The sequence below is a fragment of the Euleptes europaea genome, chromosome 3 (assembly GCF_029931775.1).
Source record: "Euleptes europaea isolate rEulEur1 chromosome 3, rEulEur1.hap1, whole genome shotgun sequence".
NCBI lineage: Eukaryota > Metazoa > Chordata > Lepidosauria > Squamata > Sphaerodactylidae > Euleptes > Euleptes europaea.
Window position 1 is genome coordinate 8,351,182 of NC_079314.1, and position 27,802 is coordinate 8,378,983.

The 27,802-nt window shown below is 50.0% G+C and overlaps 1 protein-coding gene across 1 annotated transcript in view; it reads right to left on the reverse strand.

The window, feature by feature from the left end:
- Nucleotides 1–21,818: 21,818 nt before the first annotated feature.
- TIMM50 (translocase of inner mitochondrial membrane 50) overlaps nucleotides 21,819–27,802 on the reverse strand; it is a 35,622-nt gene continuing 29,638 nt past the window's right edge. Inside the window, exons 9-11 of the mRNA XM_056845868.1 lie at nucleotides 23,466–23,622; nucleotides 22,757–22,863; nucleotides 21,819–21,927 (exon numbers count right to left, since the gene is read on the reverse strand). Of these exons, the coding sequence (XP_056701846.1) occupies nucleotides 21,826–21,927; nucleotides 22,757–22,863; nucleotides 23,466–23,622 (366 nt within the window). The 3' untranslated portion in view covers nucleotides 21,819–21,825. The remainder of the gene's footprint in view (nucleotides 21,928–22,756; nucleotides 22,864–23,465; nucleotides 23,623–27,802) is intronic.

A 27,802-nucleotide genomic window follows, 5' to 3' on the forward strand; every position in this document is an offset into this window, starting at 1 on the left:
CGCGAGGGCAGCTGCGGACCGCGACTGGGGAGCGCCCGGACCGCCTCGGGGGCTTTTACTCGCCGGCCGGCCGGGACCCCCGCCCCCTTCGGCCCAGGCCCCGCCCCCGCCGGGCTCCGGCCCCACTGGGGGTCTCCGGAGGCGGGTCGGAGCTCCCCCCTCCTCCCCGGATTTATGTTGGGAATGTGGAAAGGGAAGAGGCGCATCATATGCCATTAAAGGTATGAATGAATGAATGAATGAATGAATGAATGAATGAATGAATGAATGAATGAATGAATGAATGAATGAATGAATGAATGAATGAAGAGTTACTCCTCTGAAGATGCCTGCCCGGATAACCGACGAGAACCAATGAAGAGGCACTGTTATGCATGTACGGGTGGATACGTACAAAAATTAAAAGCTTTTGGGAAAAGGTTATTAGGGAAACTCATCATTTGGTTAACGTGAGAGTGAAAAGAGTAAGAAAAATTAAAAGGTTTTTGGGGAAAAGGTTATTAGGGAAACTCATAATTTGATTAATGTGAGAGAGAAAAGAGTAAAAAAAGTAAAAGCTTTTGGGGGAAAGTGATTAGGGAAACTCATCATTTGATTAACGTGAGAGTGAAAAGAGTAAAAAAATTAAAAGCGTTTGGGAAAAGGTTATTAGGGAAACTAATACTTTGATTACTGTCAGAGTGAAAAGAGTAAAAAAAATTAAAAGCGTTTCGGAAAAAGTTGTTAGGGAAACTAATAATTTGATTAATGTGAGAGTGAAAAGAGTAAAAAAATTAAAAGCGTTTGGGAAAAAGTTGTTAGGGAAACTAATAATTTGATTAATGTGAGAGTGAAAAGAGTAAAAAAATTAAAAGCTTTTGGGAAAAAGTTATTAGGGAAACTCATAATTTGATTAATTCACAGTGGGTAGCCGTGTTAGTCTGTTTGCAGTAGTCAAAAAGGGCCAGGGTCCAGTAGCACCTTAAAGACTAACAAAAATATTTTCTGGTAGGGTATGAGCTTTCGTGAGCCACAGCTCACTTCTTCAGATACTTCTTCCGATACTTCTGAAGAAGTGAGCTGTGGCTCACAAAAGCTCCTACCCTACCAGAAAATATTTTTGTTAGTCTTTAAGGTGCTACTGGACTCTGGCCCAATTTGATTAATGTGAGAGTGAAAAGAGTAAAAAAATTAAAAGCTTTTGGGGAAAAGTTATTAGGGAAACTAATAATTTGATTAATGTGAGAGTGAAAAGAGAACCCTTGTTTTGTTTATTAAGAATTCCACAAAACAGCATAGGTAAATATGACAGGGTTATTTGTCAATACAGTTTTGCCGCTTCAAGAATAGTAATAGCTAGAGTATGGAAGCAAGTGAATAAATCTTCAATTTGGGACTGGAGAGAGAAATTATGGATTTGTATGAGGGTGGCCAAACTGACGGAATTCCTACATGGAAAGGATTTGGAAGAATTAAAAAAAACTTGGGGTAAGGCCGCCACATACTGGGATAAACTGGCAAAAATGGATTTTACTATTCTACTTAGAGAGTTATAGAAACTAGATTTAATAATTTTATATTTTATAGTTAATAATATCTTTAAAACTGTTTACTTCTACGAAAGTCGGGTGATGGGTCACTTTTTTTAAGGTGGGTGGAGGGTCAAAGGGGTATCTTAGGCTTTTCCAATTTTATGTACTCTGTAATCGTAAATATATTGATAAGTTTATATAGATACGCTTTTGTATTTTCCTTTTTTTAATGTCTTGTATTATTATTATTGTGTTTGTTTTTATGTTATAAATATAAATATAAATATAAATAAATAAATAAATAAATAAATAAATATATATATATATATATATATATATATATATATATATATATATATATATATATATATATATAAGCTCACCCCCCACGCCTGCCTGGAGAGCCCCGCCCTGCGCGGACTTTGCGGGGGGGGGGGAGGGAAGGCGCGGGCTTGCATTTGCACGGGGGGGGGGAGAAAGCCCCCTCCTCCTCGCGCGCAGCCCCCCCTGACCCGTGCCAGGCCGCGCTTGCTGGCTGAGGGGTCTGGGGGGGGCTCCGCTCAGCTGTATGCTAATAGGCGCACCCCGGAGAGGCCCCAACCCCACCCCCTGGCAGGCTGCCCGCCTCCACAGGTGGACGCGGAGAGGGTCTCCTCGGGAGCAACTGGCGGGGGTGGGGGAGAGCGGTTTCTTTTATTTATTTATTAATTTTTTATTTTTTTCATTTAACATATCAACATGGAAACGATATCCAATAGTAAAAATAATAGTAGTAATAATAAAAAAACAACAACAAGTAATATCACTAATTTAACAATAAAATGACTTCCCCCTCTCCCTCTCCCTCTTCCATCTAAAAATAAATTGTATAAACTTTGGCTAACGGAACTAATCCCAATATTATTTTAATTAACCTATTCTTATCCTATCCAACAGGAGCCCCATGGTGCAGAGTGTTAAGCTGCAGTACTGCAGTCAAAAGCTCTGCTCAAGACCTGAGTTCGATCCTGACGGAAGTCGGTTTCAGGTAGACGAGGTTGACTCAGCCTTCCATCCTTCCGAGGTCGGTGAAATGAGGACCCAGCTTGCTGGGGGTAAAGAGAAGATGACTGGGGAAGGCACTGGCAAACCACCCCACAAACAAAGTCTGCCCTGGAAACGTCAGGATGTGACGTCAACCCACAGGTCAGGAATGACCTGGTGCTTGCACAGGGGACCTTTACCTTTTATCCTATCCAACATTATTAAATCAGCCACAGAGCGGTTTCTTGGGGGGGGGGGAGGCAACTGACCGTTGACATTTTTTCATTTTCAGATCAGTACCCCACAACAGGGCTAGGGGATAGAATTAACGATGATGTCTTACAAAAAGTTTCGTGCTTTTGAAAATGTTTTTGAACATTGGTTGGCAATTGGGGGGGGGGCACAAGTGGGGCGCAGCAGTGCCAGGCACCGGCCCTGGTGATGGCCGCAGGACGCGGACTGGGGGGGTCGGGGAAGGAAGGCGGAGCCCGTCGAGTCTCGCGACACAATGAAGCGAAAAGGCGACGGAGTCCCGATCCGGCCCCACGGGACGCCGGCCTCGCCCCCAAAACGGGCCCGTCCGGAGGCTTTCCCAGGGCATGGCGGCCTTTGTTTCTCCCGCCGGGACGTACTAAAACTAGGAACAGCGCTTGCCAATAGACAATACATAACTGCCCATAGAGAATGCATCCTTACCCATTGGGAATAGTGGAAACCACGCTTGCCAATAGGGAATAGTAGAAAAGAGCAAGAGTCCAGTAGCACCTTAAAGACTAACAAAAATATTTTCTGGCAGGGTATGAGCTTTCGTGAGCCACAGGCTCACGAAAGCTCATACCCTGCCAGAAAATATTTTTGTTAGTCTTTAAGGTGCTACTGGACTCTTGCTCTTTTCTACTACTGCAGACAGACTAACACGGCGACCCACTGTGAATTTTCTTCAATAGGGAATAGTGAGACTATGCTTGTCAATAGTGTGGTGTCATTATTTCCTACTGGCAAGCGTGGTTTCCACTATTCCCAATGGGTAAGCATGCATTCTCTGTGGGCAGTTATGTATTGTCTATTGGCAAGCGCTGTTCCTAGTTTTAGTACGTCCCTTTCCCGCCTCCTTTCCCTGCCAGCTTCCTTGCATCCAAGTCGGGTTGCCGCCTCCAGCCTGGGAAGGACTTTGAGGTTTGCAGGGATGGAGCCTCAGGAGGAGGGGTTGGGAGGGGAGGGGTGCAATGCCGGAGAGCCCACCCTCCGAAGCGTCCATTTTCTCCAGCAGAACTGATCTCTGACGCCTGGAGATCAGTTGTGATCCCAGCAGGTCTCCAGCCACCACCTGGAGGTTAAAGCAAAAACAAAAAACGGCACTTATGGCAAAAAAGCATAGAATTACTAAAGGCTTAACTATGAATTTCAATATAATATAAATACATAAATGCAAGCACAAAACATGAAAACAATGTCCATATCAAGACATCATAGAGTTGGTAAAGTCCAAGAATGCCAAGAGTAAGATAGGTTTCCGGTATTGAGTCCTATTTCGCGTTAGCTTTTTCAATTCTGGCAAGCATTTATGTATTTATATTATATTGAAATTCATAGTTAAGCCTTTAGTAATTCTATGCTTTTTTGCCATAAGTGCCGTTTTTTTTCTCCTTCCTATCTTTGGCACTAGTTTTGCAGTTTGAATTCTATACCACCTGGAGAATGGCAACATCAGGTCAACTCCCTTCAGAAGCACGTCTCAGAAGTAGGTGTGAGGGAGGGTGCTGTGGGTCCTAGATGCTGGCACAGTCTAGCCCTTCTCGATCCTTCTGGGCCCTATGGTTCTTTCCATGCAGAACTGGGTGTGTGTGTCTGTTTTCACCTGACAAACCTCGCCCCTCCCACAAGCCTGTTCTAACACCCCACCCACCTGGGTTATTTACCTGCCAAGAAAAGCATCAGCCTGCTTCAGTTGTGGTTCTCCAACAAACCGAGAGAGGAGCATGTGCAGCCTGCTTCAGCACTGTGGTCCCATTCTCTCCCCCCACCCCACGTTTGAGGCCCTTCCACATGCCCCTGGCTTGGGCTAGGAGTCCCTCTGTGGAGGACAGTCTGCTTGATTATCCTGGGGGGCAGGGTTGCCCCCCCCTGAGCTTTGACCCCAGTACAGGTTGAGCGCCAGAAAGCACCAGCGGTTGCCCCTCCCCGCCATGCAGAGACCAGCCACGAAGGAATTGCTGGCCCCAAAAAACCCCAGACATGAACATCTCTCCCCCCCCCCCGCCCGCACAAGTTCTTCCCATTAACTCCTGTGGAAGAACTTCCATGCTTTTTGGGAATCCGGCTCTGTGCTCATCAATCAGCACAGAAAAGGGGGGCAAAAAATGAGAGCCATATAGAGGTTAAGGTGTCGGACTAGGATCTGGGAGACCCAGGTTCGAATCCCCACTCGTGCCATGGAAGCTCGCTGGGTGACCTTGGGCCAGCCACACCCTCTCCACCCTAATCCTGACTGGTATTTGTAAGGGAGACCTCCAAGGAATGCCAGGGTCGCTGTGCAGAGGCAGGCCATGGCAAAGGCACCTCCGAACGTCTCTTGCCTTGAAAACCCCACCCAGGGTTGCCATAAGTCAGCTGTGCCTTGATGAGAAAAATCAAAACACAACTTGTGAACACAACGTGATGAGAAGGGAGGACATGGATACATGAAGGCCAGGCAGACGGGATGAAGACACACTTGGGGAAGATCAGCTAATACGGGGAGCCTCCACATTCAGAAGCAGTCCATCTGTTTACTGCCCTAATCGGCTAGTACAGGGAACCTCCACATTCAGAGGGAGTCAATCTGTTTACTGCCCTAATCAGCTAGTACAGGGAATCTGCACATTCAGAGGCAGTCGATCTGGTTACTGCCCTGATTGGCTAGTGAAGGGGAACCTCCACATTCAGAGGCAGTCGATCAGTTTACTGCCCTGATCAGCTAGTGCAGGGGAACCTCCATGTTCGAGGCAGTTAACCTGTTTACTGCCCTCCAGGACAATTGGTTGGCCAGTGGGTGAGACCGGATGCTGGACTAGGTGGACCACTGGCCTGATCCCGCAGGGCTCTTCTGCCCTTAAGGCGGCATGAGGTGGAGGAAAGGGGAAACAGATCCTGCAGCTCTGCAGGGAGAAAGACCCGACTTCTGTTTTGGATCCTTCCTTCTGGAACTTCCACGACTCACCAGGGCCCGTCATCCCGGCACTGGTTCCCAGTTCCCAGGGAGCATGGAAGGCCCTTTTGTGCTGGGGGGTGGAATCTATTAATCTCGTATACTTTTTATCCCACCCTTCCTGCAAAGACCTCGAGGTGGAATCTGTGTCCATGGTGTCCTCATGCCTGGGGGTGTCACTTACAGCCATCCTTTGAGTTTGAGCATTGCCAGGGGCCAGCGTGCGCTGCTGCGTGGCCTTTGTTAGGCCGCTGGGATGGATCGGGTCCTGCCCACCATGTGTCCGGGTGTGAAAGAGCGTGCCTCCCATTCAGCTGCCCTCCCCCTGGCCCCAAAGGGGCTGATTTTCACACCCTGCCGGCACATGGCAGGAATGTGAGAGAGCCCCTCCCTCCCTCCGCATCACCTCTCCTGCAGCCTCTGACACCTTTCTCTGGCAAATGCATGGGGCGGTGGGGAGAGAGAAAAGGGGTCCCTGGGAAAAGCATTAAGGCTGAGGGAGTGGGGAGGAGGAAGAAATCTCTGACCTTTGAGAATTGGTTAAGAGGATGTAAACGAGGTTGGCAAGATCAGGAGCCTGCCCGGTGTGCCTCTGTGTGTGCCAGGGCAAATTTGGGGTTGGGGCACAGCATTCAAGCATACAGAAACCTCAGCATTCACAGTTTTTGTGATCTTTAAGCCAAGTTGCCCTCAAGATTTTGAAGGGAGGCTTAAAGCGGTGTGGATATTGTCCAGAAGAGAATCCCAACTGGATCAGAGCAAATATTCATCTAGACCAGCATCCTAGGGCCAACCTTCAGGAAGTCCACACGCAAGGAAATAGCTCTTCCCTATTGTTCCACATCCCCCCCTCACCTGGTATGGAGGCAACACTGCCTCTGAATGTGGAGGTTCCACTGAGACATTGGGCTTAATACTGGAGAGGTGAAAGAGGCACGAACAGAAGAGGGAAGTGGTCTAGGGATGCAAGGAAAGGCTAAAGGTGGGCTTTGATTTAGGAAAAGAAACCGAGAGGACAGCAGAGAGTTTGTGCAATCACCGTGTGGACAAGTAAGGAGAGGGACTGATTTCTTGCTAGGAGTCCAGGGGAGAGGGAGAGATTGTCAGTTTCTTGCCTAAAACTGCTGGTTTGGGTCCACACTGGCAACTTAAGAGACCAACCAGATTTCCAGAGCTTTCGAAAGTCAAAGCTCCAGTCGTCAGATACTACTCAGAATGATGAAGGGCTTTTTGACTTGCGAAACCTCCTGCCCCCCAAATACGGTTGGTCTCCAAGGTGCTACCAGACTCTCATCTAGCTGTTCTACCGCACACCAACACGGCTGCCCGCTGAAACTTGCCTAAAACCGATTTTCAGTAGCTTCTGGGCAGACAGAAAAAAACCCTACAACACTTAGTTAAGCTTGTGTAACTCAGTGACACAAGGATGTACCAGTGGGAGAGGAAAAAGAATGATTTGAGAGACAGGTGCTCAGTGGTGGAAACTGATATCTTTGTTCAAAAGTGGTACAGTAGATGTCTGGGACGAGCAACAGAGGTGGTTCAGCATCTTCCTTGCAGGCTTCCTGGGTGCATCAGCCGGCCGCAGTTGGAAATAAGGCGACGGCTGGGCTAGAGCAGGGGTCTCAAAACTGCGGCTCCAGAGCCGCACGCGGCTCTTTGGCCCGTTGAGTGCGGCTCTCCGAACTTGGTTCGGAGCCCCTGCTCTTGTGCCCGCTCGCGCCAGCAGCCGGGCTGCGGAGCCGGCGCGCCTGAGAGAGAGAGAGAGAGTGGGTCTCCCTTTCCCTTTCCCTCAATGGTTGGGAGGCTAAAGCCTCCCCTCCCCTCTAGCCGCGCGATTGCTGGGCGGGCGGCTCGGTGGTTCCTCCCCCCCCGCCTATCAGCTGTTGGGCGGGGCGGGCATCCTTTGGTAGACCTGGCCTCCGGCTGAGTCCCCTTGGGAGGCCATGTCTACCCACTGGCTTTCTTGGCGGTAGACCTGGACTCCGAGGAGGAGAAAAAGGTCCCCCTTCAGAGGCCAGGTCTACCAATTGGCTTCTATGGGCCTCTGGAGGCCAGGTCTACTGCCAAGAAAGCCAATGGGTAGACCTGGCCTCCCAATGGGACTCTGCCGGAGGCCAGGTCTACCAATAGGCTTTTATGGCGGTAGACCAGGCCTCCAGACGAGGACTCCGGACGGGGAGGGGGAAATGGCAGGGACTTACAATTAAATTTTTATCAATAAATAAGATCACTATTAAGTATGATATCAAGTTTTATTCAGTGTACCTATAGCTTAATTAAGACTTAAAACTTTAATTAAAGTTTATTAAGTTAATAAACAGTGTACCTACCTATATAGTTTAAGTTTCAGAAATTCGGCTCTCAAAAGAAATCTCAATCGTTGTACTGTTGATATTTGGCTCTTTTGACTAATGAGTTTGCCGACCCCTGGGCTAGAGAGATGCAGGCCTGATCCAGCAGGGCTCCTCTTGAGGGTGGAAAGAGTGGGTCTCCGTGCTAGGCCCCGGCTTTGCATGGAGCAGGGGAAGCCGCCCCGGCCCCTTTGATCAGCCAGACTCACCCTGGGCATCCGCATCTCTCTCCACCGCGTTCAGCTGCAAACAAAACATTATAGCGGCATTGAGACCAGTTCGAATGTGTCACAATATTGGCAGCGACACCAGGGAGGCAAGAGAGGGGTAATTAATTCCTGAAAGGGAGGTGGCGGAGTGGTCATGGGGAAGAGAAAGCTGTGATTTTTCAGAGAATTCCCATCTGGCACCAAACAACACAGTGAACGCCTTTGCCAACCAGCTGTTGCCATGTCAATATTTTAAGTGGGCACCCTTGCAAATGGACTTCCCATCCCCCACTGGCAGACCCAGGAGGCACTAGCGATGAATGCGGCACAGAGGAAGCCGTCCTTCAGCTCACGGTGGTGATACCACAGCGAGCCAGACCCAGTCAGGAGGTACTTGGGAGTCAACATAGGATGATAAAAGTTAGAAGGGACCACCAGGGTCATCTAGACCAACCCCCTGCACAATGCAGGAAATTCACAACTACCTCCCCACCCCCACATCACACACACCCTGCTCCATGCCCAGAAGATGGCAACAAAAATCCTCCAGGATCCCTGGCCAATCTGGCCTGGAGGAAAATTGCTTCCTGACCCCAAAGTGGCAATCGGCATTTCCCTGGGCATGTAAGAAAGGGCCACGAGAGCCAAGCCCTGATGCAAACCTTTCTGCCCTCCCTCTCATGATTTGGACAGGACAGAATCAGCATTGCAGCCAGACGGCCATCTAGCCTCTGCTTAAAAACCTCCAAAGAAGGAGAGCCCACCACCTCCCAAGGACGCCTGATCCACTGAGGAAAGTTCTTCCTAATGTTTAGCCAAAAACGTTTTTTGTTTACTTTCAACCTGGTCTTTCTGGTCCGACCTTCTGGGGGAACAGAAAACAACTCCACACCCTCCTCTATATGACAGCCCTTCAAATACTTGAAGATGGTTATCATATCCCCTCTCAGTCTCCTCTCCAGGCTAAACATACCCAGCTCCTTCAACCTTTCCTCATAGGACTTGGTCTCCAGACCCCTGATCATTTTCGTTGCCCTCCTCTGGACATGTTCTAGCTTATCTACACCCTTCTTAAATTGTGGCGCCCATCGGAAAGAGCTCAGCAAAACACACACAAAGCTGCTTTATTCTGAATCAGACCATCAGTCCATCATAGTATTGCCTACTCTGACTGGCAGCGGTTCTCCAGGGTCTCAGGCAGAGGTCTTTCTCATCACCTACTACCCAGTCCTTTAAACTGGAGATGCCGGGGATTGAACCTGGGACCTTCTGCATGCCCAGCAGATACTCTACCACTGAGTCACGGCCCCTCCCCAGAGCACTGGAACCAGGGCAACAATCACTGGGGGGAGGCTGAGGGTATAAGGACATGGCCCCCGCAGGGATTCGCTAGATTCCCCCCCCCCCGTACTTTCAGCTTTTCTAACAATATAAAGGTGATGTGCAGGGAAGGTGGTGCAGGGTAGCGGTTAGTGTGTCAGTTTGAAGACCTGAAATCAAACCCCTACTGGGAAATCTCAGGCCAGTCACTGTCTCTTAGCCTAATCTACCTGTCAGGGTTGTTGTGAGGATCAAATTAAGGAGCTGTCCTGAGCTCTTTGGAGGAGGCGGGCGGGATACAACAGAGCTCAGAGGAGCCCGGCGTCTGGTGGCCGGGCTCATGGTTGGCAAACAGCGAGGCATTTCGTTCATTTATTTGTTTCACTTTATTAATGCTCCGCTTTTCTCCCCAATGGGGACTCCAAGTGGCTGATGAGATCCTCTGTGGACTGCTGGTGGATGGAAAGTGCGGTCAAGTCGCAGCCGACTTATGGCGACCTTGTGGGGTTTTCAAGACAAGAGACGTTCAGAGATGGTTTGCCATTGCCTGCCTCTGCGTAGCGACCCTCGACTTCCTAGGTGATCTCCCCTCCAAGTACTCACCAGGACTGACCCTGCTTAGCTTCTGAGACCTGAGGAGATCGGACCAGCCTGGCCCATTCAGGTCCAGGCGCTCTGGGGATTACATAATTTTAAGAAAAAGTAACTTTAACCAGCAGGCTAATCCTGAGTAAGCAGAAACAGCTATGGCCATTTCAGGTAAGCGTAAGAGTTATTTATTTACGTTATTTGCAGTGATGCTAGTATCACTTGCAAAATCCCCCTTCTCATCAAAGGCTGTGCAGTTGCATTTGCTCGATTCATTCCTGATTGAAGCAAAAGACACTCGCTTGTCTGAGTGTGTGCAAAGTGCATTTCCCTCCCCAGTCACAGGAGAGAAAAATGGAGGAAAGGATACCTTGGTCACCAAATTTCAATGAGGAAAAGGCCTTGTGCATAACCCAGCCCTGCGAAAGAAGGAGGGAAAGGATATTGATTGATGATGGGCTGAGGACCCCCCCCCACTTCCCCCCAACCCCAAGAAAAGTATGCCCATACAGCAGTTGAAGTGCTGATTTATTCTTCCTTGAGGCACCAGCTTTCAACAACAGTTCCCCTGGAGGCTCAGCTGTCAGCGCTGGGTGTTCCCCAGAAATTTACAGCTCTCTCTCTACCTCCCCCCTTCTGTTTTCTCACATTAGCAAGCAGCAGGGGGAGAAGATACAACTGGGAAAACATTCAAGTGTGCGTACCTGCCTGGGTAGTGTCTGAGCACACATAGAGCGCCTTCCTTAGCGTGCACACCACCAGAGTCCCAAGGCAAAGGGCACAGCTGCTTCCAAGCAGGCCGGTTCCCTCTGAGAAGTCCCAGATTCAGGAGCCGGAGCGAAGACAGCAAGGGAGAACCTGATGGTGGACTTGACCTCAAAACTCTAGGAGGAAGGCACCAGCCTCTTTCTGGAGGGCATGCCCCCACTTTCTGAAAGTGACCCAGCCCCATACGACCAAAAATCCCCCGGCAAAGAGAGAACAAAAGGAGACGGCTGCAGAAACCCTGCGGTGGCTTCAATTGTATACTGAATTTACTTGGCTGGACATTGTCCAGGTTTGTTGTACCATATGTATGGTGCATGATTATTTGTTGTTTAATACAAACTTGTATTGTTTTGCAGTTTGAAGCTATTTCTTTGTTTGCTAACAAACTTACAGCTTGCTGATTTTTGTGTGCCCAACCTCCAGGTGGTGGCTGGAGATCTCCTGCTATTACAACTGATCTCCAGCTGATAAGAGAGCAGTTCACCTGGAGAAAATGGCCGCTTTGGAGTCTACGGCATTGAAGTCCCTCCTCTTCCCAAACCCCGCCTTCCTCAGGCTCTGCCCCAAAAATCTCCCGCCTGTGGCAAAAAGAGACCTGGCAACCCTACCCATCTATACCTGCTCTCCTTTAACTGGAGATGCTGGGGGACTGACTTTGTGAGACCTTCCACATGCCAATTGAGCATCTGACCACTGAGTCACAACCCTTAATACGTGACTGGAGCCCTGAAATTCAGGGAAGATACAATGCTACCTGATTCTGAGCAAAGCAGAAGTCTTCCTAGTTTAGAGTGGTTTACTCTGACCACCAGCAGCTCTTTGACCCTCAGGAAGAGAATCCTCAGCCATGCTTAGGGTTGCCAGTTTCCAGGTGGTAGCTGCCAATCTCCCAGAATTACAACTGGTCTCCAGGTTATAGAGGTCTCCTGGAGAAAAATGGCCACTTTAGAAAGCAGACTCTATGGCATTATAACCCACTGAGGTCCCTCCCCGCCCCAAACCTGGCCTTCCACAGGCTCTAACCCACCCCCACCCCAAATCTCCAGGAATTTCCAAACCTCCTGGCAACCCTAGTGCTGCTCTCCGTTCGCGTTTCAACTGGAGAGTCTGAGGGTCGGCCTAGATCCGTCTGTGCGCACACCAGTTGCTCTGCTGCAGAACCACAACGCCCTGGGAGAGAGCAGAAGCACCTTTCCATGAGCAGTCATTCTTACGCCTGCCTCATACAATAAGTTAGACGGTTTTAGCTTCTTTTAAATGGTGTATTTGTGTTGGTTTTAATTACTTTTAAGATGAGTTTTTAATGTCTATGTTTTCATTTCTTAGCCACCTTGGTGGCCCCTATGAACACAGAATGGCAGGGCAAAAAATCTTGTTAATAAATAGAAGGTAGTTTGATCTCGATATATGAACTGGAGCTTGCTTGAGAGTCTGGAACTCTGTCTGAACGTGCAAAGCTGCCTTATACTGCATCAGGCCACTGGTCCACTGAGATCAGCATCGTCCACTCTGACTGGCAGTTGCTATCTATTATCTCAGGTAGAGGTCTTTCACAACCCCTATGGGCCCTTTTAGCTGGAGATGCTGGGAATCGAACCTGGGACCTTCTGCATGCCAAGCAGATGCTCTACCGCAGAGCCGCAGACCCTTCCCTGCTTTCTCGGCCACTAGGCTAGCTGAAGCTCAGGTGGCAATTACCGGAAACACAACCTGTATTCCATGAAAGCGTCAGGCACGGGGAGGGCAGGCAGGGCGATGGGGTCGGAGCACGTGGGAGGCTGACATGGTCAACAGACCCAGCCTTGAGCTAAGTATGAATGGAAGGAAACGCCAAGTTTTGTCTCCAGCTCGTCTCCTGCCAGGGGCTCAGGGCTTTTGGGGAGGGAGCATGAGGAGAACACATTATAGAAGCAAAAAAACAAAAAGAAAAGTGTGTTTTCTGAGCAAATAAAAGCCATTTCCCCCCACCCCAGCCCACCGCTGCGACGGGCAGCTCCAGACACGGCTGTCCCCTGTGCTTCCTGCCCCTAAGAGCCCCAGCAGCAAGTTCTTCTCTGCCCATTTATTTATCTTTCCGGCATCAATATCCCGCCTTTCCTGCCCAGAGCTCCCAGCCTGGCACGCGGGTTTTCCCAAGCCAGCTTGGCTAGGTCCTGGCCAGGCTCAGATGTGCTCTGGTTGCCAATCTCAGGATGGGAAATTCCTGGAGATTTGAAGGTGGAGCCTGGGGAGGGATGTGATAACATAAGAGTCCAACCTCTGAAGCTGCCCTTTCCTCCAGAGGGACTGATCTCTCTAGCCTGGAAATCACATGTAATTCTGGAGGAACTCCAGGCTCCACCTGGAGGTTGGCAACCCTAGCTCAAGGTATCTTCACATGGCTTGAGGCAGCTGCAGACTGGGCATGCAGCTTGGTGAGTGAGGGGGGGACCATGAAGCCCCCCTTCCCTCCAAAGGGAATCTCACACCAGTGACTTCTGCAAGCAGAAAGCTTTTCTGGGTGCAGAAGTTCAGCTAAGCCATGCAACTTTGCCAAAACTCAAATTTGTGTTTATTACAGAAGAGGATGCTGGCATTTGTTTCCCTTCATTTCATGCTGCTTCTCCAAGCATGAGGAATGACAGACCAATATAAGCTGCCCCTCCATCCCCAGCACTCTCGGCCACACACACCCCAAACCCACCAGTCCACACAGAATTGTTATCTCCCTTTATTTTATTTACCGGTATTTAGTTTATGTGTGTGTGTGTAAAGTGCCGTCAAGTCACAGCCAACGTATGGCGACCCCTTTTTGGGGGTTTTCATGGCAAGAGACTAACAGAGGTGGTTTGCCAGTGCCTTCCTCTGCACAGCAACCCTGGTATTCCTTGGTGGTCTCCCATCCAAATACTGACCAGGGCTGACCCTGCTTAGCGTCTGAGATCTGGCGAGATCAGGCTAGCCTGGGCCATACACCACTGTTAATCCTGATGGAGACCCAAAGTGACTTACAACGTTCTCCTCTGTTTTGTTTTATCCTCACAACCACCCTGTGAGGTAGGTTAGCCTGAGAGTGTGTGACTCGCCCGAGGTCACCCAGCGAGCTTCCATGGCAGAGTGGGGATTCGAACCTGGGTCTCCCTGCTCCTAGTCTGACACTCTAACAACTACACCAGCTTTGTTTTTACTAGGAATCTTCACTGTTAGATTCAAAAACATCACCCTATTTTGTAACTGTCTCACTGACTGACTGAATAGTTCTACCGTCCTTGTAATCTGCCTTGAGTCCCAGTGACAGAGGTGGACTATAATTTATTTATGAAAATAAATACAAAAATCACTTGGGGAGGGGTGCTACTCGAACCCAGACTGACTCAAAGCAGTCGGAGTCCTTCCACGGCACAGAGAAAGACGAAGCCCGGAACTGGCATAATCCAAGACGCTCTGATTATGAGGGACATGCCAGAGCTATTCTGTACTGTGGAGTAGAAGGGAGAGGGGAAGTCGCATCATTACATATGGGCCTCCTCTCTTCCAGAGTCATAGAAGAAGAAGAAGAGTTGGTTTTTGAACGCCGACTTTCTCTACCAAGGAAGAATCAAACCGGCTTACAATCACCTTCCCTTCCCCTCCCCACAACAGGCCCCCTGTGAGGTAGGTGGGGCTGAGAGAGTGTGACTAGCCCAAGGTCACCCAGCTGGATTCATGTGTAGGAGTAGGGAAGCAAATCTAATTCACCAGATTAGCCGCCGCCCCTCATGTGGAGGAAAGGCGAATCAAACTCGGTTCTCCAGATCAGAGTCCACTGCTCCAAACCACTGCTCTTCACCACTACACTACGCTGGCTCTCCTAGCTTTTCACACCTGCCCTCAACCAGCATGGACCAAGCCACATTCTTCAGAGATCTCAAGGGAACATTGCAAAGCTCCGCTGGCAGCTGCGGGCTTCTGCCAAAACTACAACACGAATCAGCTTCTAGTGCCTGAAGACCTGCTTGCTTGTCAGTGCCTAGATCAAAACCAGGGAAAACTGGTGTGAGTGTTACCCTACACCCTGTCCTTTAAAGTCCACTAAGTTCTTCCTGCAATGCCAAAACCCTCTCCTTGTGGTTGCCACAACTTTTAACCTCTTAGGCATTTGTAATCTGCCTGTCAGCGATTTATTGACTTCATTTATATGCCACCGTTCTCCCCAACTGGGGCTCAAAGTGGCGTGCATCATTCTCCTCTCTGCCCTTTTATCCTCAACAACAACCCTGTGAGGTAGGTTAAAGTGAGACTGTGTGACTGGCACAGCGAGCTTCCATGGTAGAGTGGGGATCTGAACCTGTGCGTGTCTTAAGTGCCGTCAATGCACTTCTGACTTATGGTGACCCTACAAATTAATGACCTCTGAAACCTCCTCTCAGGTCTCGCAGGCTGACTGTCGCGGTGTCCTTGATGGAGTCAATCTGTCTCTTCTTGGGTCTTTCTCTTTTCCTGCTGCCTTGAACTTTTTCTAGTTTAGTTATTTTAGCTTCTAGGCAGAATTCCAAATTTGGGTTTCCCAAATCCTAGACTGATGCTCAGAAGGAGATTGAGACTGGGAAGGGCAGCCATGAAGGAGCTAGAAAAGATCCTTAAGTGTAAGGGTGTGTCGCTGGTGACCAAGATCAAGTTAATTCATGCCATAGTATTCCAATCCCCATTACTATGTATGGGTGTGAAAGTTGGACGGTGAAGAAAGCTGACAGGAAGAAAGCAGATTGCTTTGAAATGTGGTGTTGGAGGAGAGTGTTACGAATACCGTGGACTGCCAAAAAAACAAATCAATGGGTTCTAGATCGAATCAAGCCTGAAGTGACCCTAGAAGCTAAATTGACTAAACTAGTTTAGTCACATTATGAGAAGACAAGAGTCACTGGAAAAGACAGTCATGTGAGGAAAAGTTGAAGGTGGCAGGAAAAGAGGAAGACCCAACAAGAGATGGGTGGACTCTATAAAGGAAGCCACGGCCCTCTGTTTGCAGGACCTGGGCAAGGCTGTTAATGATAGGGCGTTTTGGAGGACATTGATTCATAGGGTCGGCATGAGTTTGAGGCAATTTGATGGCACCATACACACAGAGTCTGACACACTAGCCACTTCACCGTACTGGCTTTCAGTGATTGAAAAAAATCAAGGCAAGTTTTGAGGATATTAAACGTTGAGCACAAAATCATCCAACGCACAATACAATATCTTCAGGGACTGATCTGCCGAAGAACCCAGCACATTTGCCGAGGAAACCCTGGGTGATCCATACGAGTAGCACAATGAGCAGTTTTTAACTACCTTGCCCACTGAGTCAACATACTAGATATGTGTATTTCTGGAGAAAAGCTGCCTTTCTGGATGAATAGCTTGCTGTTCCTGATCTGCCCTCCAAGGAATCCCTGACTGGAATTCTGGGGAACGGCAGGGCTCTCTTGAAAGCCAGGACCCGACAAGCGGTACTACTCAAACTGGGAATATTGTCAAGAATATCCACATGCATCTTGCAGCAAAACAGGGCAGGAATCTCAAGGATACCTGAACCCCTAACCAGATGCTTCTGCCGACTAGAACCCACTGAAAGCATACGGGCCGCCTAAACTCCTGGACTGGACCTGGCAACCCGATATGCAGGCACACGACTACTGTTCCAGCCGCGCACCCGCCCCAAACGCTACTGGGACGGCTGCTGCGCGTTCCGTTGAAACTGACACAGCCGCTCCTGCGAGCTCCGTGCAGCCGGCAGCGAGGAAGCAGAAGCAAGGACAACCTCCAGTGAACCTGAGAGATTCCATGTGCAAACTCAAAACAGACAGTCATGTAGTCAGTGCCAACACCCCCCTTTCCCATTGCAACATCAGCAGCTTAATGGGCAATCAGCAGCGATCCTGATATCAGCTATGAGTCGTTCCTCCAGCTATGCAGCAGCGATCCCCAGACATTTGCAGAGATCGTGCCTTTTGTTCCAGAACGTTAATCACTTCAGCAGAGATCTCCCGGTTCCTCCCGGGTTGCAAAAGCCATTGGAATCAGAATAGATTTCCAAATTCTCACTACCCCACCCCGGCAGCCACAGATTAATCCTTTTGTCACCTTTTTGTCACCTGGGAACCTAGGAGGGGTAAATCCCCTCATCCCACCCCCAGAGAAACAGTATATCTGGGGTGGCCCAAACCCATAGTTTTACCTTAGGGCTTCCCTTTTCATACAGCCTGCCACTCTGCCGGAGTGTGTAGTCATGCTAGAGTATGCAGGGGGATACCCCTGCCATCTATTTATTCCCCATGCCCCCCCCCCCTATTTATTCATCTTGATCCTATGGAACTCTGGACTACAGGAAGGTATCGTATATCCCCGTAAAAATATTCCTACCTGCCTTACGGCAAATGTCTCTGTACTCCTCTCTCTTATTTCTTAGATTTCTCTGTATGTGTGTATGCATCACTGATTTGAAAGAAAACAACATAAACTCTCTTAATTCGGAATCCTCTGCTTCTGTCTTTATTTAAAGGTCACAGTTACCGGCTCTGGTATACAAAGGTTGCTCTCGCTATATAAATATTGTAGTTTGCCATCTTGCTTGCTAATTCCCCAAGTTAAAGAGCTTTGGCTAACACCACTTTGTAAACTCATGGCAGAAAGAAAACTTTGCAGCCTTCCTGGGTGCCCCAAGGCTCTGGTCTGCTTTTGCCTCAAGGCAGCTGCTGCCTGCTCTGGAAATACAGCCAGAAAACGCTGCATCACACCCCCCCACACACACTAGACTGGGGAAGGCAGGCAGGACATGGAACGGCAAGCCAAGGGTGAGGTCATGTCAAAAGGTCTAGGAAATGGATCCATTATTACACACCAAACAGGAAGCAATGAGGCAAGACCTTGGCAACACCAGGATTTTTTTTTTGTGGGGGAGGGGAGACAGCCCAGCAGGACTGGAAGGATTGTGGGGGGAAAGAAAACACAGGATAGGTTAGCAACCCTCAACCGCGGAGGTCACCGTTGCAACCCAAGGCAGGTGGAGAAGGAATAACCTTCAGGGTATAATCTGGGTAGGGTTGCCAAGTGGGGGGACTGGAGATCTTCTGCAATTACAACTGATCTCTGGATGACAGAGATCAGTTTCCCCGAAGGAAATGTCTGCTCTGGAGGGCGGATTCTATGGCATTACACCCTTCTGAGGTCCCTCCCCAGCATCCATCCCCAAATCTCCAGGAATTTCCCAACCTGGAGTTGGCAACCCTAGTTCTGGGAGAACTTTCCACCCTCCCTCTGGCTCAGGGGTCACAGGTTATCTGTATGGCCAGCACAAAACACTTACTTCCTGTTTGCAAACAGAGCACCTGGGGCCTTATGCTGCCCAGTGAGACCGCTTGACCGGACCCCCACATCTGCATCTTACCCCCTATGTGCCCACACTCTGTGGCCCTTTTACACTCTTTCAGTGAACTCTGCAACTGGATTTCACTGTGAGAGACAGCAAAACCCACTTGCAAACGATCACTAAAGTGCATTGAAAGTGGATTATTCAGCATGTGTGAAATTGCCTTGTCTGCTGCTCTCAGCAGGTGCCGTGGGCTCTGCGCTGGCTTTGCACTTTAACACAACCACATGTGCAGAATCACAAGAGGAAACAGGGTGGAGGCATGGGGGCGGGGGAGGGACTGCTTCCTCCCACAGTAACAGAGGGACATTTTTCACTGTGTTGCTACTACTGCAGTGGAGCATTTCTGTGGTCAGTGCCATATCAGATGTAAGAGCTTATTCACATTGCATCTTAAGATCCAGGCAGGGTTTGGAGATGCCCCTCTTGCTTTCCAACCCTAAAACCGAGCATACTGCTGGGTTCAGACACCTCCACCACCCATTTCTCCTGGTCTTTTTTTCTGGCAGTAAAGAAGGGAAACTTGTCACCACCACATAACCTGGCGCTTAGAAAGCAACCAGGAGGGATGGCTGCATCCTTGAAGACTCACATCCTGTTTAGAACATAAACACCGCTCTTCCCCCCCCCCAGCTGTTTATTCCTCTCCTCCTCTCTGCTACAACCACTGCAGAACGTCTGGCTTCGACAGCCTGGAAATGCATTTTCTTTGGGGAAGGGAGAGGAGAAGGGGCGGGGGGGGGGGTGGAGTGTGGGAAAGATCTAGATTCAGTTCCTGTCGGGAAATGTCTTTTTTCCTCTTGCATTCTTTCTAAGAAGAATAAGGTGGGGAAGGGAAGAAACAGCAGCCAATAATGTGTCCTGGCAACCCTGGAATAAATGGGGGGGGGGCTGTAAGGAAAATCGGTACCCATGAGTCACCAGGCTTGGTGGTGGAAAATGCCTTCAAGTGGCAGGCAATTAATGGAAACCCTGTAGGGTTTTCAAGGTGAGAGGTGGTCAGAGGTGGTTTTGCCATTACCTGCCTCTTTGTAGCAACCCAGGACTTCCTTGGGGGTCTTCCATCCAAGTACTAACTAAGGCTGACCCTGCTTAGCTTCCGAGATCTGATGAGATCTGGCTAACCTGGGCCATCCAGGTCAGAGCTTGAGACGTACAGAGGTGAACATAAGAACATAAAAGCAGCCATACTGGATCAGACCAAGGCCCATCAAGTCCAGCAGTCTGTTCACACAGTGGCCAACCAGGTGCCTCTAGGAAGCCCACGAACAAGACGACTGCAGCAGCATCCTGCCTGTGTTCCACAGCACCTAATATTATAGGCATGCTCCTCTGACTAGTAGCCATTTTGACTAGTAGCCAAGGATAGCCCTCTCCTCCATGAACATACCCACTCCCCTCTTAAAGCCTTCCAAGTTGGCAGCCATCACCACATCCTGGGGCAATTGGTTTGCCATTGCCTGCCACTGTGTAGTGACCCTGCATTTTCTTCATGGTCTCCCACCCAAACACTAGCCAGGGCCAACCCTGCTTAACTTCTGAGATCTGGCTAGCCCAGGACATACAAGGTACTTCTCCACTGGAAGAAGTGGAAAGATTTCAGGCCCACTCTCTAAAGGGATTTAGGGCCACATGTGTCTTGGCACTGGGGTAGGAGGGGAACATGACCGCGGCATCATGTTTTGCACACAGAAGTTCCCTCCATCTCAGAGGATGGAGGCTCTCTGCTTGAGACCTTGGAGAGCCACCACTAGGCAGAGGCAGCAGCGAGATACAATGCTCTCACCCCGCCCTGCGTCACATGAACACTTGAAGCTGCCTTCTACTGAATCAGACTGTTAGTCCATCGCAGTATTGTCTACTCAGCCCGGCAGCAGCTCTCCAGGGTCTCAGGCAGAAGTCTTTCACATCACCTACTTGCCTGGTCCTTTCGACTGGAGATGCCGGTGATTGAACCTGGGACTTTCTGCATGCCAAGCAGAGGCTCTGCCACTGAGCCACAGCCCTTCCCCATATGCAAGTGTGGGCTCCTCAGCCATATTTGGAGAAGGGATAGGAGTGCTTGCACATGTGGAGGCTTCCTGCCCAGTCCCAGCCTTTCGGATCCTGTGCTGGCATGCCCGTGCTGCTGGACAGGGGAAGAAGGCAGAACGTGTCCCTGCAGTACAAGAGGCCACTCCTGAATGCCAGCTTTAAAAAAATAATCCCTCATTCACAAAGCTGCGTGCCCTGCCACTGAAAAACAGATCCCTACATTCCAGAACATTAGTAAAAAAATACTGCCTGGTGTAAGGGAAGCAAAAATGTTTTGAGGCAATTGTGTTCATATGAACGTCAGCCCTACTGGATCCAACCAGTGAGGGTCCATCCAGTCCAGCATCCTGTCTCACACGGCGGCCAGCCAGTACCTCTGGAGGGCCAACAACAGGGCACAGAGGCCGAGGCTTCTGCTAATGTTGCCTCCTGGTACTGATGGACCTCTTCTCCACGAATCAGTCTAATCCCCTTTTAAAGCCATCTATGCCTGTGGCCTTCACCCCATCCTCTGGCAGTGAATTCCACGTTTTGATTCGCTGTGTAAAGAAATATTTCCTTTTGTCCATCCTGAATCTACTGCCCATCAGCTTGATTGGATGCCCTCGATTTACTCTCTCCCCCCAAACACTAGAAAAGTTCCCTTTGTCAACCCTCTCTACACTGTGTACTGCTCCTCTCTACAAAGGTTCCTCCCCCCCCCCCAATCTTCCAGCTGGCTGACTTTCCTGTTGACATCCGACTCTGGACACAGGATGAAGGCCAGCGGGGCTCTCCCTGCACCAAGACGCTGGCGGAGGCGGGGGGAGGAGATGAAGGGGGGAGCTCCATTTTACTCACAGATGCACTGGAAACGCCAGTCTTTGCCAACACAGCTTTTCACCTAGGACACAACAAAGGTTCAACCCCCTGCCCCAGTTCTACTGCCTCTCGCTCTGCAGAAGAAGCCCCTCTTCCCCACCCCTCTGCCACTTGCACGAAAACAGGGGTCGACTCTACAGACGCCATCACTAGAAAGAGGATCCTTTATTTCAGAATACGTCCAACATTCATTTTCGTTTGTACCAACAGAAGAGCAGTGTGGCCCAGAGTCTGAAGGGAACATGATGCAGGTGTGGGAAAGACAGATCTAGGAGCAGCCCCCCTCGCCTCCCCTCTTTCCTTGGCCTGGCTCCCAAGGGAAGGGGTCTGACAGGCTGTCCTTGGTCCTGTTCTAGCAGGGCTCTCCCTCCAAAGGGCTTGGGAAAGGGCTGGGGTCTGGATGCAGTTCTCTAGGCTCCGATAGGGCAGGCGTGGCTGCAGGACCAGCTCTGATGGCCCCGGCTTGGGCTGTCTTTGACCGGAGTCCGTGCCCTCCCTGCGTAACCGTCTTCTGCAGAGGACAGGGCCCCCACCAGGCAAGGGACAGGAGCAGCCCAGAAGTCCATTGTGGAGGGCGAGGCTGGACTGGAGGCCGTCCACATCACTGCTGCTTGGAGCGGGGCCACAGCCGGCTGGCCAGCGAGCCCAGGAAAAGCTGCTGCTTCTTGTGCTGTGAGAGGTCCGAGAGACGCTGTTGCTCCTCCTGAGAAAGAGGCACATGGAGAACCTGGTGTCACCACGGGCTCACTCAGCATTTGCTCCCCCCCCGATCCAGCCACCTCTCTCCACATGCTCAGAGAGCCTCCTCCGTGCCAAGAAAAGCAGCCGAGCAGGAGAGCCGGACCCCAAGTCTCTACTGGGGCTTCGGAAGCAGAACCTGTCCCCCCCCCCTGCTGCCAGGCTGGCAACTCTGGAGCTTGGCTCAAGAGTCACGAAGCCATTTTATTTTTGTAATGATCGTTGCCCACCTTGAGCTGGGGTGGACTGGGCAATACTAAGAACTGGGAGAACCGGCCAAGGGAGCAGCGTGAGCTACGGGTCCAGCCAGCCTGTTTTGACTCTTGCCCCACACCACCAACTGGCTAGACGATTTCAGGCGAGCCAACAACTGAGTCAGCACGGGCCTACTTAGCGGGGCTGTTGCAAACCTCGCTGCAATAACACACAGGAAACACTTTAAGAGCACCGGAGAACATCAAGCAGCATTAAAGAACACCACAGACTCAAAGCTTGCCTCTTCCACCCATTCCTGGTCCGCCACCTGCCTCTCCGCTTCCCCCTCTGTGCAGCCCAAAACTCAACCTCTGCGAGACTCCACTGTGCCAAGTGATGCTCCTTGCGCAGACCAGGAAAGACGATCCTGCCCCAGCGCTCTGACCCTATTCAGGGGTGGATTTTCAGAGCAAAGTTATGGGAGTCCTTTGGTGGCAGTGCCTGGGCATTTGCTCCAACCTGCCCCTCCCCAATGCTCCCCCCAGAGTTCCGGCAGGAAGGGGGTCCCCCATTAGGAGGGACCAGCAGTGCGTGCTCACCTGCTCCAGCTGGGATTGCCTGCGCTTAAACGCCTCCAGCGGGTCCTCTTCCATAGAGTAATTCTCCAGCACCGACCGGACATCGTCTACCCCACTCAAGGCAATGGCTGTTGGTTAAAGAGGAGGGAAGCACTCAGGACTGCTGGGCTGGTAAATGGCACAGACCTCTTTGGAGATCAGTTGTAACCCCAGGAAATCTCCAGCCACCACCTGGAGGCTGGCAACCCTAAGGATGCTCTGGATTTCAGGCTGCCGTTGGGGCAAGAAAGGATGGCCCAGAGGCGGGACTGAGGGCACCAAAACTGTTGCTGCAAACTTGAGTTACGCATACAATACTGGGTGGGTTGGCTGTGTTTACTGTGTCGGCCATGGGGAGGAATGAGGACTGATGGGGAACGCTGGCTTTCAATCTCCCTAGCCCTGCCCCTGCTTAGGAAGTCTTCTCTCAATTCCCCTTTGGTTGGCCTCTGAGATTTCACCCATCTACACCTGCTCAAGCTTAAAAAAATAAGGCCTAGTTACTTGCTGCATTTACAAATGGCGACAGAGGAAGCATCCCAGGATTCTGAAGCTGAGCCTGTGCAATGTGGGTGGGGAGAGGCCTTGATAGGCCGCGCAGAGCCTTCCACAGAGAGCGGCCAGGATGCAGATTCTACAAGGCCTTGGGGGGCTGCCCAACCACCCCCCCAACCCGGCCCTCTCTCCTTACTCTTTAGAAAGGCAGCGAGGTCAAAGAGCGTCCGGTCATCGGAGTTCCCGTCCCACTTCTTCAGCGCCATGCCGTTGAAGGGCTGCAGGTGGAAAGCCTCCTTCTTACAGTCCACCACCACCACCTTGGCAGGGTCTCTGTTCAAGCAGGAGATGTCCTGAAGAGAGGAGGAGGATGCTCAGAGGCAGGTGACAGAGAGCACGAGCCAGATCAGGGCAAATCTGCTTCTTTCTCTGGCCAATTAAGAGCTGCAGGGGAGAGATCCACGCACTGCAGCTGAAGCGGATCCCTTTACCACGCCATTTTTATCCTGCTTGCTGGGTTGAGGATTCTCAATAACAAAACAGCCATGCAATCCAACCGTTGAAGGTTCCCTGCCTATGGCAGTGGGGTTTTGCTATGGCCAAAGCTGCCCCCAAGTAGAGTAATCTGAATTCAACCCATGAACGTTCTTTATTCTTTAAAACAGTTTTCAAAATACAAAGGGGATTGTAATAGCCAACACTGCAGGACCGGCAAAGTCCTGGTCATTTGTTTTATTTAAAATGTTTATTAGCTGCTTTCTCCCTTGTGGAACTCAAGGCAGCTCACAACCAAGATAACAACGGTTACCAATAAATATCACAATAAAAACATAAAACAATATTAAAAATGCATTAAAAATCACAAATAAAAAAAAAAAACTCATTAGGACTGCCAATAAATAAAAACTAAATCAGTCCAATGCAGTCCTAAATAAAACTGTCTTCATCTGCCTCCTGAAGATTAAAAGTGAGGGGGCCAGGCACACTTCCCTGGGGAGGTTGTTCCATAATTGTGGGGCTGCCACCAAAAAAGGCCCTCTCTCATGTGCCCCTCCAGACGACAGAGGGCCTTTTCGGCGGCAGCCTCACAATTACAGAACCACGACACCGTCGTGGCATTAAGCTGGTTTCTTCCTCTGCAGCAATGGAGAGAAACTTCACTTCTAGAATCCATCAGCAGAGGGGGCAAGCTCTGTTCCGTGCCCGCTGCAGTACAAAACAAATTTGGCTGAAGAAATAACAGAAATCTAACCTCCCACACTTCAAGCATTTAAGAATTTATCTCAGCGTATCCATGCTCATCTCACAGGTCTGTTTGCTTTTGGAAATGTGTGTGTGTGTGTGTTAAGTGCCGTCAAGTCGCTTCCGACTCATGGCGACCCTATGAATGAAAGTGTCCTATCCAAAATGTCCTATCTTTGACAGCCTTGCTCAGATCTTGCAAATTGAAGGCTGTGGTTTCCTTTATTAAGTCAATCCATCTCTTGTTGGGTCTTCCTCTTTTCCTGCTGCCCTCAACTTTTCCTAGCATGACGGTCTTTTCCAGTGACTCTTGTCGTCTCATGACAAAATACGATAGCCTCAGTTTAGTCATTTTAGCTTCAAGGGTCAGTTCAGGCTTGATTTGATCTATAACCCACTGATTTGTTTTTTTGGCAGTCCACGGAATCTGTAGCACTCTCCTCCAACACCACACTTCAAAGGAATCTATTTTCTTCCTATCAGCTTTCTTCACTGTCCAGCTTTCACACCCATACATAGTAATAGGGAATACGATGGCATGAATTAATCTAGTCTTGGTGGCCAGTGACACATCCTTACACTTCAAAATCTTTTCTAGCTCCTTCATGGCTGCCCTTCCCAGTCTCAATCTCCTTCTGATTTCTTGGCTGCAGTCTCCCTTTTGGTTGATGGTGGAGCCAAGGAATAGAAAGTCTTGAACAATTTCAATTTCCTCACTGTCAACCTTAAAGTTGTGTAATTCTCCTGTAGTCATTACTTTTGTTTTCTTGATGTTCAGCTGTAGTCCTGCTTTTGCCTTCCCCTAACTGCTCGGTGTAGATCCACAAGTGCCAAATCCACTGAAAGCTTTGTCTCGCAAGCAGCCTTTCTATATTAGAAGACCGGCAAGTTAGGGAAACGAGAAGTGGAAAAATTCACATGCAAGCACACACCCCTTAACTGGTCAATTACAGCCCTACCATCGCAGAGGAGCAGCAGAACGTTCCCCACAGGAGGGGAGAACTCCTTGTCCCTGTTCCCCCACTCACCTTTTCCTTAACACACACACACAAAGACCCGCCATCAATCAGGACACAGAGCCCAGGCCACTGAGAGAAAAGGACACCCTACTGGCCTCAGGGCAGCAGATGGGAGGTGGAGACAGGGAAGGGAGGGAAGACAAACAGAAGGCTCACAGCAAAGACATCCAGCCCCTATTGTGGTGGGCAGACGCAGGGAACTCGGATTGCGGAACAGGAGGAGGCGCGCATCTGGCGTTCCAGCCTCCTCGCGCTCCGAAGCAGGCCACGTGTTCGGTGCAGCTGCGGAGATGCACGGGCGGGGTGGCAACATAGTTCTGATACCCATGAGCAAGGCAGCACCCGGGAGGAGGAGAAAGCAACACTCCCATTGTGAGGCCCACTGGTTGTGCAGGGATAGATATGCTGACCTGTGAAACCCCCCCTCCCCAAACTAGCCCCTTCCTCTGAATGCTGACTTGGAAGCATGTCCCCCTGAATGGAACAGGACTGACTCCTAAGGAAGTGCACAGGAGATCGAAGGCAGCCGTGTTTCCCAGAATTCCAGATCTGAATGATGTGAACTGTGATCTTGGGAAATTCCCCCCCCACACACACACATTTCAATCCTGCCTTCCTTCCCAGAATTCGAGGCAACCTCTAAGTCCCGGTGCCCAGAGGCTACATCAGGCCTCTATGCCGTTTGTTGGACCTCAAGGGCAAGTGGATGGCTGCTGTGTTAACCAGGATGCTGCGTTAGATGGAAACACCGGTCTGACCCAGCAGGCAGGGCTCCTCTGATGTCCTTACATACAACTGGGGTGGGGTAAGTGTAAGTTCACCTGTTGAATCCCAATCACCAAACGTCCAGACAGGGTATTCTAAGAAGATGGTTTATTTGGAAAGCATGAGTAGCAGGAACTTACAGGGGAAGGTACGAGGACTCTACTGGGGGGAATACAAGCAGGTTGGAACATATACAGAAAACCAAAGGCACAGTTAGTTACCAGGCCGAGCCTGGTAACAGTTATCACGCAAACGGAGAGTAAGCCGTCATAACAAACTTCTGAGAAACAGAATCTTGAAGGCCAGCTGCGCTCCCAGGCCTGGAGCTCACAGTAAGCCATTTCCCACTGAGGCACTGACCAGACCTACACCTGCTTTCCTTTAGCCAGGACTCTCTGAACATTAACATGAGCTGGAGGAGAACACCCAGTAAAGCATCCGAGTTGCACTGAAGGTTAAAAAAAAGAACAAGGACATTCAGGAGTTGTCCTTTGCGATGCTTGTGGATAAAGGAAACTGCCTCGCAGAATCAAACAAATCTCAAGTGTGGCACCTTAAAGACTAACAGCGTCTATTTTGATTTTTGGGCTGCATCAACAGAAGTACGGTGTCCAGATCACACGAAGTGATGGTATCGCTTTACTCTGCTCTGGTTAGACCTCAACTAGAGTACTGTGTTCAGTTCTGGGCACCACAATTTAAGAAAGATGTAGACAAGCTGGAACGTGTCCAGAGAAGGGCAACAAAGATGGTGAGGGGTCTGGAGACCAAGTCCTATGAGGAAAGGTTGAAGGAGCTGGGTATGTTTAGCCTGAAGAGGAGAAGACTGAGAGGGGATATGATAACCATGTTCAAGTACTTGAAGGGCTGTCATATAGAGGAGGGTGCCGAGTTGTTTTCTGTTGCTCAAGAAGGTCGGACCAGAACCAACGGGTTGAAATTAAATCAAAAGAGTTTCCGTCTAGGCATTAGGAAGAATTTTCTAACAGTTAGAGCAGTTCCTCAGTGGAACAGGCTTCCTCGGGAGGTGGTAAGCTCTCCTTCCCTGGAGGTTTTTAAGAAGAGGTTAGATGGCCATCTGTCAGCAATGCTGATTCTGTGACCTTAGGCAGATGATGAGAGGGAGGGCATCTTGGGCATCTTCTGGTCACTAGGGGTGTGGATGGGGGAGGTAGTTGTGAATTTCCTGCATTGTGCAGGGGGTTGGACGTGATGGTCCTGGTCGTCCCTTCCAACTCTGTGATTCTATGATTCTAACTTGAGCTTTCATGAGACACGCCTCCCTTCCGAGGGTTTTGCTGTCACAGACTAACACGGCTACCCCTTGGCAAGCACAGAACCAGACCAAAGACACATCAGGCTCCACGGTGTTGTCTGTGGGGAAAGATGGTGCCCACAGCAGAAGCGAGAAAAGGGATGGAGCTGAACGGCTCAAATTTGTCAAATTTATTAATACAGTCAGTCAAACCAGTAAAAAGGCAGGCCAAAGACAGTTTGGGCCATGCCA